The 14,127-nt window shown below is 34.6% G+C and overlaps 1 protein-coding gene across 2 annotated transcripts in view; it reads left to right on the top strand.

Moving 5' to 3' along the window:
* Window positions 1-14,127, top strand: part of Socs36E (Suppressor of cytokine signaling at 36E) — a 29,995-nt gene that overhangs the window by 3,643 nt on the left and 12,225 nt on the right. For both annotated transcript variants that reach the window (XR_015071495.1, XM_085954236.1), the window contains exon 2: window positions 12,218-13,770. Coding sequence is in view for 1 of the 2 variants with exons in the window: in XM_085954236.1 (XP_085810362.1) it covers window positions 12,361-13,770 (1,410 nt within the window). In the remaining variant the exon portion in view is untranslated. The remainder of the gene's footprint in view (window positions 1-12,217; window positions 13,771-14,127) is intronic.

Raw genomic sequence — 14,127 nt, 5'->3', positions numbered from 1 at the left:
AAGTTCTTATTTATTTAAGAAATTATTTATGTATGTTGAAAACAGATATTTTATACATATAAAAAATAACGATACAAAAAAATGGAATTAATGACAATAATATAATATTACTAGCTGACCCGGCAAACGTTGTTCTGCCATATAAATTATTTCTAGTGAATATTTTGGTTGTTAAATAAAAAATAACGAATGTATCGTAAGTGTGTGGGGATGGGATATATGACAGAAAGAGGAATAGAGCGCTGTAGACGATGACCGCCGATAAAAACAAAAAAAACATCAACTATTCATTTTCTCAATTCAAAATGAGTAATGATGTTCATAATGAATGAATTACCTGTGACAGGATCTCATTGTTTAATGTTTATGCAATATCCGTCTTGTCCCTTCCAGAAAATTAGAGGATATTGGAGAGCGTCGTATGAACGGTGTGTGTCAGCGATGAATTCCAGATTATTGTTTCTTCTTCGAATCACGATTTCTCGCGTCGATGTGCGGTCGCCAACCATGATTCCAGCAATGTCGTCAACAACAGGCGCATTGAATTGACGCACGTGCTCTCCAGCTGGTGTTTTATCAGGATTGATGACAATAGCGTGATTGTCACTTTGCAATTCGTGCATGTGTGCTTTGAAGAATTTCAATAATTCATTGTGCTCATTCAACAGGGCGTCCAGTTCGCCGACGATGCGCCTGGCATTAGGCGAATTGAGGCTATTGTAGCCGCAACGTGCATCCACATGATTGATGTCCTCACCGCCCATGAAGTAGATTTGTAAAAATTTATGTGGTTCGTTTGACATTGGCAGCAATGAGCCTACTTTGTGGTATACTTGGCCTTTGATTTTGAACGTAGAATGGAATTGTTGACCATTTGCCGCAGTATTGTGAACTATTTCTGTTGCTCCGAACGAAGTCATTTGGAAGCATGAATTGAATGTGCGAATGGACTTCAGGAATAGGTTTGAATCTGGAACCGTGCAAGCCGTTCAATGGTTCTGGTTTTATCTCAATTTCTGGTAGTTGCACTTTTCCTGATGCGCAACACATCCCGGCTGACTCATGTTTGAATTTGAGCGCATGACAATGGGGACATTCTTTGTCCATAGCACCAATCAGCACTTTCGGATGAGCGGAATATTCAATATCTGGCTCGTACACGAATGCGAGACGAAGGAACGAAGCGGATGTAAATGTTCTATGTACTTGTTGGCGTTGTCGGCCATTTTCTCTGCGTGTGTTAACTACGAACCGGCGCGCTTGGCTCCGTTCCAATTGTCGTTGTTGATTTCTTCAACCTCTTCTCCTCTTGTGATTGGGATGCACGCAATTGCGACATGCTTACACGCACATTTTTGTTATCTTGTTGGATTTGTTCGTCTGTTCTTTCTGGTCTACTATTTTGCATGTTTGTTGCTTTATTCGTTCGACGGCCCAAATGGCCCCCCTTGCGTATTGCTGGCATTGTGCACTGTAATACACGCACATAAAAATAGATAAATTAAAATAAATCGTACAAAATTTTGCACGCACTGCGTTGTGATATGCCGAATGAAATGTCAAAATGACGCGACGCTTCTCTTAAATTCTTCTCGGACGTAGCGCCATCTGTTATTCAACAACATAAATAATTTCGTTCTGTTTGAAATACGAACGACGGTTAAATTTGTTCATACAAAAATAATAAAATCGCGATTAAAAAATGGGAGGGTGGGAGTAGGAGGGTGAAAATTTGAGTTTATAGGTATTTTTTTATGCCAAATAATAAAAAAAATACAAAAAAAAAAATTGTCAAAAAAATAAAAGAAAATTTTTCTGGATAGAGATACCCTAATCATCTAGCGGTATGAAATATACTTGTTGACCTATTCTCATACCTAACAAATATACATTAAAAAAATCATAAAAATCGGTCGAGCCATTTCGGAGGAGTTCGACCACAAACATCGTGACACGAGATTTTTATATATATAGAGATTATGTCTTCTTCTAAAAAAAATAAGTAGGTACACAAAATTTACCTGTACCTATATCGAATATTATAAATTTTGCAGTAGCCAAGTAACATGCAACCCTTCGCCAGGAAACACTTAAAATAAATTCTATACATGAATTATCATTTAATTACATCAATAATCATATCACATGAAATTGCATCGCACAGCCATGTATTTTAAAATGTAAATATTCCTTGAGGAAGATAGCGCCGCAGGCGACTTTTTTTACTATTTGAGCAGATTTGTGTTTTTCTCACTTAACTGGTCGACCCGCTACGCCGAGGCCCTCTCAGGCTAGAGCCCTGTGAGCCCCTTGTGGGAGCCATGCCTGCTGGTGTATAATGCAATGATAGGTAACTGATAAAAGTGGGTAGGTATTGCCTCCTCATTTTTACATAAAGTAATAAACCCAACATGATTCCCAACCATAGCAGGAGCTCCATCAGTCATTACCAATACTAGTTTATGAATAGGAAATCGAGTATGATTAATATACGACTTAAATGCGTTAAATATATATTCTGTTTTGGATCGTTCCTTCATTGGTAAAACTGTTAACAATTCTTCTGAAGCAGATATGTTTTTAAAAACCAGTCGATTAAAAACGCATAGTTGTGCAATATCCGTGTACTCTACTGACTCGTCAAATTGCAAGGATTGGAATTTATATTTATTTTATTAATGTTCTGTAGAATTTCTTCCAAGTTTGTGTACTTCGCATGACTGTATTTCTTGATAACTAGCTGAGCCAGCTGGCTCTCGCCAGTCTGTCTCGCTAGGTCTTGCAGACAGCTTTTCGTCATAGTGACTTGGTGTTGGATTTTAATATAATGAAAATGGAAATATAAATAGATATAATATAATATCACCGATTTTGATAAATACAGCAATTCAAATGACAGAAAGGAGTAGAATCAGGCATGGGAGGCCTTTATTCAGCAGTAGATGGGTTCAGGTCAATGATGATAAGGACGATAGAAATAGGTATAATATAGTAGTAGAATCAGGTTGCGGAACCCTTCATCCAGCAGTGAATTGATCCTGGTTGATGATGATGACGATATGAATATGTAGATAAATGTAATATCACCGATTTTGATAAATACAGAAATTCATATCACAGAAAGAAGTAGAATCAGGCTAAGGAGGTCTTTATTAAGCAGTGGATTGATTCAGGTCGATGATGATGATGATGACGATATGAATATGTAAATAAATATAATATCACCGATTTTGATAAATACAGCAATTCATATGACAGAAAGGAGTAGAATCAAGCTAGGGAGGTCTTTATTAAGCAGTGGATTGGTTCAGGTCGATGATGATGATGATGACGATATGAATATGTAGATAAATATAATATCACCGATTTTGATAAATACAGCAATTCATATGACAGAAAGGAGTAGAATCAAGCTAGGGAGGTCTTTATTAAGCAGTGGATTGGTTCAGGTCGATGATGATGATGATGACGATATGAATATGTAGATAAATATAATATCACCGATTTTGATAAATACAGCAATTCATATGACAGAAAGGAGTAGAATCAGGCTAGGGAGGTCTTTATTAAGCAGTGGATTGGTTCAGGTCGATGATGATGATAATGATAATGACGATATGAATATGTAGATAAATATAATATCACCGATTTTGATAAATACAGCAATTCATATGACAGAAAGGAGTAGAATCAGGCTAGGGAGGTCTTTATTAAGCAGTGGATTAATTCTGGTTGTTGATGATGATGATGATGATGATGATGATGCTGATTATGATATGAATATGCAGATAAATATAATATCACCGATTTTTATAAATACAGGGATTCATATGACAGAACGGAGTAAAATCAGGCTAGGGAGGTCTTTATTAAGCAGTGTATTGGTTCAGGTCGATGTGATGATGATGATGACGATATGAATATGTAGATAAATATAATATAACCGATTTTGATAAATACATATATTCATATGACAAAAAGGAGTAGAATCAGTCTATGGAGGTCTTTATTAAGCAGAGGATTGATCCTGGTTGATGATGATGATGATGACAATATGAATATGTAGATAAATATAGTATCACCGATTTTGATAAACACAGCAATTCATATGACAGAAAGGAGTAGATTCGGGCTAGGGAGGCCATTATCCAACAGTGGATTGGTTAAAGTCGATGATGATAAGATGGATAGAAATATGTATAATATCACAAATTCGTTAAACCAATAGTAGTAGAATCAGGTTGCGGAACTCTTCATCCAGCAGTGGATTGATCCTGGTTAATGATTATGATGATTATGATGATGATATTAATATGTAGATAAATAACATTAGAAATTCAATACTGTCAGGAATACAATCAACGTAGAGAGGCCTTCATCCAGCAGTGGATTTATTGAGGCTCGTGATAATAATGGCATTATATATAGATAGGTAGATAATAATATAATATCACTGATTTTGATAAATATAACAATTCATGTGTAAGTAAGGAGTAGAATAAGGCTGAGGAGGCCTTCATCCAGCAGTGGATAGGTCAAGATTTAAAAATAGGTAGATATTATACAATATCACACATTTTGATGACTATAACAATTCGTATTAATTTCTTTCATTGTTTGCAATGGCAACTTTGTTAGTTTAATATGACTATATTCTGATCTATGGAAATTAGTAGCCTAGGTAATTATTCAATAACAAAAATAGTGGGTGAACAGCCACAAAGAAGTATTTAAAAAAAATCAAATTTGGAATATCACGTTATCTATGAAATTGCCGACAGTGGCGGACGCGCCTGTCAAAATTTTATTTACGTAGTGAATTGTACCAAAATTATGGTTTTTTCACCGGAAAAAAGTGCGCCAATGCCTACATTACGATATTTGAATAAAAATAATCGAATTCGTTTGTCAAATAAAGGATTAGAAGGTCTTAAGCGACGAAGACGTCATTCTGCTGTACGTTAAATGAAATATGGCGAATCGTATACGGTATGTAAGAAAATATCGGATATAAACGTCACGTACCTGTAAAATCATTGAAAATTTCTGAAATGTGGTCAATTCTAACGGTAGATGAATCGGTAGCGCACATTTTGAAGTGAAGATGTAAAAATAACAATAAAATGTCGCTTAAATGAGCTGTTAGTGAATTTTCCAAAATCTCTTAGGATAATAATATATAGGAGATGATATGTAAGAGAAGAGATAAGAACTAGCGGATTTTAAGAGGTGGAACGTCAACTAGTTTTGACTCGTTTGAACAAGAAATAGTACAATATATTATTATGTCCGCGATCAACGCACTGGCCATCCCTGATCTAGAGTCAAAATTATTTGATATACCCCAATTCAACCACAACTCAAAGTATATCCATAATTTGCAGATTTATTATCAGGAGTTTTTGCCTGTTGTACCTAATTACTGGGTTATTCTTTTATACAGTAGTTGTTCCCGCGCCTTTATTTTATTGTACCCACCGCGAGTGGAATGTATTGCTCCGGAATTATTGAGTTTTAAATAATAACTCAATAATCCTGTCCATCAACGAAATATCATGTAACTCAATAATTCCACTCGCCGTAAAGGCATATTATGATATTTTTAGTACCTGTTTATTGTCTGTAATTTTTTAGTGAGTAGTCAACAATATTTAACGTATACCTAATATTCTTATTCAACTAATTCTGTGTTTTCAAGGTAAAAGTGCTTAAGTCCAGGGCTTTTTTTTAAAAAAAAAAGGTGCCGGAACTCACTTCATGTCAAGCTTTTTACTAAATAAAATTATATTCAAATGTCACTTAGAGTGATGTCTCTAGGTAAAGCTAGAAAAGTTTATTAATCGGTAAATATATATTCAAAAGTAATGAGAAAAATAAAATAAAAAATTAAGATGTATCGTGGAGTTCTATAAAATACGTGTCAAATTCGGTACATTTCTATCGGGTGGTAAGAATGAATGACATAAGATTTATTATCAAAATTACGATAAAAATGTACGTAAATCTATTACCTAGGGAAACGCTAAACGTTAATTGGAATTTATTATATCCTTATATCTTTTTTTTCAAATTTAAAAAACATCGATTTAGAGGTTAGAAAGCATGCAATTAAAATCGAAACATCTCGGTTCAGACTTAATTTATCGCAAAAAACGATTAGCGTTTCTATTAAAAATATTATTTAATAATTTTTAGGCTAGTTATTTAAATTTAATCTTGTATTTTTGTATATTAACGAATCGATTGTAAATAAAATGAATATTTGACAAGACTTTATCGACATATGCTGCTAAAGCGGAAATAAATCGAACTATTTTTGAAACAGTACTTGCATAGATTAAAAAATACATACACACACACATACATTGAAAATAAAGGTTCGCCAGGTACGAAGACAAAAACTGTGTTAATTCTGCTGTCAATAATTTTTGTTTGCGATATTGGAGCATATGTCATTGGACTACATATATCAACCTCCACTTTCTGAAATAGTGTTGTGTAATTATTTCAGATATTTATTACTGTTTTGACGTACCTACCTTTTATAAAGCGATTTTAAAATAAATATAGTTTCATAATAATATAAAGAAAGCATACGAGCGAAAATGCCTAAGATACTTCTGACACACATCAAATTTAATCTTTGTCTAGTAACTGTACAATTTATCCAAGTGTTTAAAATGTTATAAGTAAAAAAAAAATCGTCTATTCACGTGGTAGTCGCGAAAATTATGAACAATATACAATGTTAAAAATAATAAGAATTGTTAAAATTTCTAGTCACAATATTATTCAAAGACAAATTAACCCGATCAAAACAGCCTCGACAAACTTCCACTTCACTAACTTTTGTTCTATATGTTTATCCTGGATACAGCGGCAAACACATTTTGAAAATAGCCGATATACTGGATTATTTGTTAGTTTGGGTTAGTTTAAGTTAGATTAGGTAATCCTAACAAATAATCCAGTATATAGGCTATTTTCAAAATGTCTTTGCCGCTGTATCCAGGATAACCGACTTGTACCCTAATTTTAATTACATACATACTATTGTACTATATTTGGGCCATCAAACGTTCATTCCTGTCTACGGCCTTAAAATTATTATCTACGTGCCTATATAACTGTATGCCGTCCTGTCAAAAAGTGGAGGTTGGTAATTTAGTATGTAAAAAATAGAAGTTATTATTAGTCTCCATAAAATATAGGGTAAACAATTCAGTGAATGAACACATAAGAGGTGAATTTGAAAATAAATTAAATTAAAAACGATTAAATGAACTAAGAAAATTATAACAATAGGTAGGTACAATAAATTGTGTATAACCGTGGTATTACTAATTTTATGCCGTGATGCTTTGATAGTTGAACTTTTCATAATATTTGGATCACTATTTAGTTGCTCATTTATCTGCTACATCATAAAGTCGTAAATATTGTTTTTTTATGAAGCAATCATAAATACAAAAAATTAAGATCTACTTTTCAATCATAGTAGATACCTAGGAATATGGTATAGGTGTTGATAATTTTTAATTATTTATTCGAGATCTTCAGGGAATTACAAAAGTCCACACCTAGAAACCACTGGGCCAATAAGGTTTCTTTTTATATCTCCAAATCCATTTCACTTACACATTTATAGGTAAAATAAATAAAACTATCTTTTATTTTATCTTGCACTGTTCTTTAAAATCGACATTAGATTTTTTCAAAGAAATAACGTTCTGTCTTTTTCTTAGAATATTATGTAATCAGTGGTGCACTTACTTCAAATTCTAAATTTTTTTCTTACGTTTTACAATTTTTTTTTTAATTTGTCACTTATTTTGTCCTTGGGTTTGCTTATCAAGATTTGTTCGCATGTTTATTTACGTTTTTTCTTACCTCCAACTTCTTTTTTATTCAATTCGTCGCGTGTCTTACTTTATTCTTATCTCAGATATAGTTAGTTAGTTAATACAAACCGTCCACTCTGTGGAGGCCCATATGAACCCATTAGGATCGGACATGGTTGAAACGAAATGAATTGGGATGTCTATATAATATCGACATTGTCATAATTATAACTACAGTCGAACTCGGTTATTACAATCTCGGACATAGCGAGATCTCGGATGTAATGAGGAAACAATCGTTGACATTTGGTATATGATTTTCTCCGTACATTTTTATTCACTGTTATAACGAGATACTTATCGGATATACCGAGCTAAAATACTGGTAATGTGTTGATCGTTTAAAGACATTTCGACCCTAAGCAATAAAATCCGATCGGACAGGATGCCGCCGGGGACAGATTACGTTTATGACACTAGTTAAGTGTCTAATTGTTGTTTTCGCCGACAATAAAAATACCTATTCTCTGATATAACGAGTACCGCTTATAACGAGCACATTCAGCCGGTCCAACCTTCCTAGTAATAACCAAGTACAACTGTATATTCCTTATTTTGTTTAATAATAATTCGAATGGCATTTGTTTTGCTATTCATTTCATATCATTCTTTTATTCCACCTCTAGTAGAAATTCGATGTAATTGTCAACTGTACAAGATTAAACTCAATCTTATAAACATTTGTACTTAAATGTTCATTTACTACTATAAATGAATTTTACTGCAGAAAAATATTTATATTAATTCGTATTGACAACGTAAAAAAATCTGGTTCATTGACTGGACAGGATACCCTTGTATTGCCACTGTAAAAAAAACTACGGTAAACAAAATGTAAAAATCATAAACACTTTAAATCAAATCAAATAGATATGTTAGAATTGTAAATATTTTATGGGGAAAATATTAATTGTAAATATTTTTACATAGGTAAGTAAATATATAATAAATTTAAATGCATTTTTATCAAGCTTATGATTTTTAATATGTGGCGACACACAATATTTTATTTTATATTTTATTGCCATCTGGTTGCGATCGACGAAAGTTTTTAGTAACACATTTTTAGAAATTCATGGTAGATGCCTGTAGATGCCTTTAGATGGCGTTGAAGTCACATTTGATCGTAAATTGAGGCAAAGAATTCGCCTTAAATGAAATTTAAAGGAGCTATGCCACGAAGCGAACAAAAAAAGGTTGATTTTTACGATAATTTTTTATTTTAGTCAAAACAAAGCTACAGAAACAATAAAATACATACATTATATTTGAAATATATTGTACAAATAAGACTAACTTTAAAATATAATTGTAAATACATATGTAATGTATTTATTTATGAACTTGAATAAAAGTTTAGAGTGATTTCCAAAGTTTTTTCCAATTCTCGTCTGATACATCATCTCGATTCCTTTTCTTAGTGTTAGAGTCTAAGGCCGAATGTCTTCCTTTAAGTAACCACCTATCAACATATTTTGAAGGATCGAAAAGTGTCAAGGGTGGTCCCACGAGTTTGATGAACAAGAGTGCCGAAACTGTTTTAGTGTTTAACGAAGCTCTTGTTGGGGTAATAATAAGATTCATTTGCGAAAACCCCCGTTCACATTCACTTGAAGAAATGGGAATAGAATTCAGAGCATATACCAAACGCAAGAGTTTTTCAGAATATGTCTTTTCGAGAATGTATTCGCGAAATCCACGAATCATTTCTCGTTCATCTAGTTGTAGCCTGATCGAAATGTTTCTAATTTCCATCTCTCCAAATGTCAACCGATTATCAATGTCTTCAGGCCAATATTTTTGGTCAAGTACGCGAGCCCAAAGTGCAAACTCAACATCTTTATTATCTAGCAGCCTTTTTTCAATTGACGTTTTCAACGTGGAATAAAATATTTTCGGATCAATAGGAGGATCATTTTTAGAAACTTTTTCGTGAAGTAAAACTCCACGAAAATGCAGATTGCTTATAGCAGCTGCAGCACATTTATAATAGGGTCCAAAATTCTGTTTTCTTTCTTCAAAAACTTGAACGAGTTCATTTATTTTTCGATTTGCAATGTAAAGGTTCACATTGCGATTTTGTAGGTCCAAACTAAGTTCCGACAATTCTTGGAGAGCGTCGCACATCAATGCTAGATCCAATAAAAATGCTGTTGATGTTATTTTGTTCTTTAAGCCACTGTAAGTACACTTGTCATTTTTATCTCTTGTAGGGTCATTCATCGCTTCTTCAAAATGACGCACAAGGGATTCATAATTATTCCACACAGCCGAAACTGAACGAAAACTAGATGCCACCCATCGGGTACTTAAAACTCTTCCGATTTTCAGTACCTCAACGCCTAGTGATTCTGCACATAAATGCAACTCTCTATTATTTTTCGGCGACGCGTGGTATAAAACATAAAGTTTATCAATAAATGATTTGAATCTATTGATCCCTGAAATTTTTTTTACAACATCACTTACTGATAATTCTAATCTGTGATTAGTACAATGCCAAACTATAATTGAAGGAAATTTTTCTGTCAGCAATTTTTTCACTCCATTTTTAGAACCTAACATCACAGCAGCGCCGTCGCATGCAACCGAAACTAAATATTTTTTTAAATATTCTTCTGTCATCCCATATAAATCAAGAGATTGGAGTAATGATTCAAATATTCCTTTTGCCGTTACGTCTTTAAGTTCAATCAAATCCAAAAACAAATTAATTGGTGAATTCATTCCAACACTTTCGACACAGCATCGAACATACACAATGAGGGTGGTTTTTTGGCTTATGGTGGTAGACTCATCAATTATCAAAGAAATTATATTTTTCGATTGAACAATTTCTTTGAAAACATTTTTTCTCATTTCATCACATATATGATTTACAATGTTAACACATGCGTTAGTGGAATGGAGAATATGACCCATTTCGATCCCATTTAGTTCTTGGAGATTAATTTCACTTTCAAACATATTGAATGATTGATTTTCCTTAGCTACTTTATATGCAGTTCGAAAAATGTTTGCTGTTATTACTTTTTCGCGAGATAACGATTTTAAAAAAGTATTTTCAATCTGCTTTTTTTTGGCTTCAGAAATGATTTTTAACGCTGCTTTGTGTGCAATAGATCCTCTGTGATCGAAAATTTTTTTTCGAAGTGACCCCAATTGTAGCTTCCTCTCTTTCCCAGAATACGTGATTTCATTATTGGCCCATTCTTTGGATATTTTCATTCCCATTGTCGTTTCAGTTCCAAGAGTTCCAACGTTTCTGCAAATTGTGCAGCCAAGTTTCATTTTGTGTACGTTCAACCATTCGTTTTTTGAGCAAAAATCGTTTTTTTGATCTAATGACCAGCAGTCTGGCCAATCGTTTTGAGTTCGACCTTGATCCCCGAGATCAGCTAGAGATGATTCAGGAACATCTACATGTACCGATATTTCCATATCTTCTGTCATCGTTTCTGTTTTGAGCTTTTTATTTGCGGAATCGGCGCCGCTGCCGGTGGTTGAGAAGTAACAGGAATTTTTTTTCATATTTAAACTTGGGGTTGCACTAAATAATATATAAAATAGTTGCACAACACGTAATCGTAACACAAACTGACTAAACAAACGTAAATAACAATATACGCAGATGCTGCCATGCGATAAACGTCAAACTGTCAAAATCATAATACGCAGCATACGTATGAAGCTAGTTACATACGCATGTTTGCTATTTAAACTATATGGTTACTTCACTAACACTAACACGCCAACATTCAAAATGGCTTCCACCTGTACCTTATTTTATCATTTTAACGAATTATTATTGTAATTACTTAAGCGCAAATATTTTTTCGTTTAATTGATTTTGAAATAAAACCGTGAAAAAAGGTGCCAGAACGCCGTTCCACCGCGTTAAATGGAAAAAAAAGCCCTGCTTAAGTCCATTTGGTTAAAGCTGAGATAATCCGTTTTGACAAATCAGTTTTCAAAATACTCTTTTTATTGTTCTTATTATTATCAAAGTTTATTGGTGTATTTTTTTTTTATTTCTTTTACATTATTTATGCATAATTAAGTATTTGATATTGTGTAATACTCAATGTTTTGAACTGTAATTTTACTAAGAGTTAAAAATGATTTTAACAATTCAAGCTATTCTTTGCTTACATGTGACAAAATCTGTGATGCACAACAAAAGAGCATAATTCTGTACACACATTTGCAATAAAATCTTAATTTTGTAAAAATGCGACTTAAGAACTTTTACCTTACAACCACTGGAATTCTTAACTTTGAACACATATATATTTTTTTTAATTTCAAATTTTCAGAGGCTGCCTTAAAACATGGCTACGAGGCATGATTTTAATTGTCTACACCGTTTTCACCAAAAATTAAAAACATCTATATGAGACCAAGTAGACTTTTTTGTCGATTCAATTCTACCACTGAGTGAAAGTCAGGATACATTATCATGGGTCAGCAGATATCGTCTTCGAAACTGTCGTCCCTGTTCGCCTGGACTCCTGCCAATCAAGCTGTCTCCGACCAAAATATCGCAAACGCCACTCTGGCCGATTGCAGATGCCCTCTGGATATTCTGTCTGATGATTCGGACGCTGTGGAATGTGCCAGGTGTAAACCGGCAACTTTCCGAAATACCATTAAGCAAACCTGCGATATAGCCAGCTCATTATCTTCGTCTGCCATCAATAACAACAGCATTAACAGTGGCAGTGTCAAGAACAGTAACAGTAGGACGTTTAATTCGTTTAGTTGCTTCCGATCGTCCCACAATAGCGGTAGTTTTGACCAAAACGACGATGGCGAGGAGATGAGATGTAAAATCGACAATATCAACACTGCGTCGTGTTCGTATAGAAATATTAACGATAAGAGGACTGGTGTTTGCCGACGGACCAACGACAACGCGGTCGGACAAGACGATGAAGTGACCTCCAATGATTGTTTATCGTGCGAATCATCCAGTGAAAACTCTCATCAAAAGTGCATTTGTGACAGCCGATATAACTGCAGTATGCCTAGAAATTTAAGTAACGATTCGGGGCTCTCGAATCCTTCGAGAAATGGCAATATCGACAGCAATCAGGAAGACAATGGTAATGCTAGAGACGCGGGACGTGTATCGCAATCTCCCAACATCGATCGCTACATGAATGCTTTGACAGATCTGACCGATCAAAATTCGGCATGCAACAATGTCACATGCGAATGGGGGAGTAACGTCAATACAGAGACAGAAGGTATGAAAAAAAATAATCCGCAAAGATGTAGAGGAAACGCTAAGACAAACGGCAAACAAATTAGGCAGCAGGATCCATCCAAAAGTGGATTCAAACATCAAGACGTGTCGACTGTTGAAGAAACAAAAGATGCGAGAAGTAAGAATAGCATCGCAAAGAAAAAGCAACGATGGGTACCAAAGTTCAGCATCTCGAAAACCATTAACAAAACGGGAAAGTCTCCCATATCCGCGGGTCATCGATCGGTAGATTCCGGTCTGGAAGTGGCCGGCTCGGCCAATGATAACCTGTGCGTGTGCACCTCCCACAGAAGTGTGGACGAGACAGTCGTGTCGCCGCCGCATCACAACTTGACTCTGGGATTCGCCAGGGACCGCGACAATTGGGGACGGGCTCCCAGCGTCTCCATCGAGTCTAACGTCACATACAACAACGGGAGGCATCCGACCCATTACTCCTCTCGCGTGTCGTACCAAGCCATCAGCGGAGATCACTCCATCGAATTGAATCCCGAGCAGCAGCACGCTTTCAATATTCCTGGGAATTTGACAAACCTGCCGATCAATATTATGCTGACGAGAATGGTTGGAAGCTCTGGCAGTGTTTATGGACCTTTACAGGTAAGGTGGCTCACTCTGCATTTCTTATCATTGTTACTAGTTTAAAATGAATCATTATATTACTTTCATATTATAGAAACAGTCCTAGGTATTGAAGGAAATCCTTCCTCTTTCCGAAGGTGAAGATCTATTGAAGTGAAGCTAAAGAAAGGAGACTAAGATTTTGATCAAAATACCTGCAGGTCATTTTCCTTTGTAGGCTCATTTTTTGTAGTGAGGTGGCACTTGTTCTTTGACATTTTTTTTTAGGGCCGCACTAATATAAAAACAAATTTCATTTATGTTAGTACGTAGTGATTAGTAAAAACTTCGAGAACAGTCAATTAATAGCTTATGGAAATTGTTTACGACTTCTTC

Source organism: Rhyacophila brunnea, unplaced genomic scaffold (assembly GCF_057557595.1).
Source record: "Rhyacophila brunnea isolate RB1 unplaced genomic scaffold, BYU_Rbru_1.0 scaffold_4, whole genome shotgun sequence".
Taxonomy (NCBI): Eukaryota; Metazoa; Arthropoda; class Insecta; order Trichoptera; family Rhyacophilidae; genus Rhyacophila; species Rhyacophila brunnea.
Note: the sequence above shows the minus strand (reverse complement) of the source record. Positions and strands in the feature narration are given on the sequence as shown.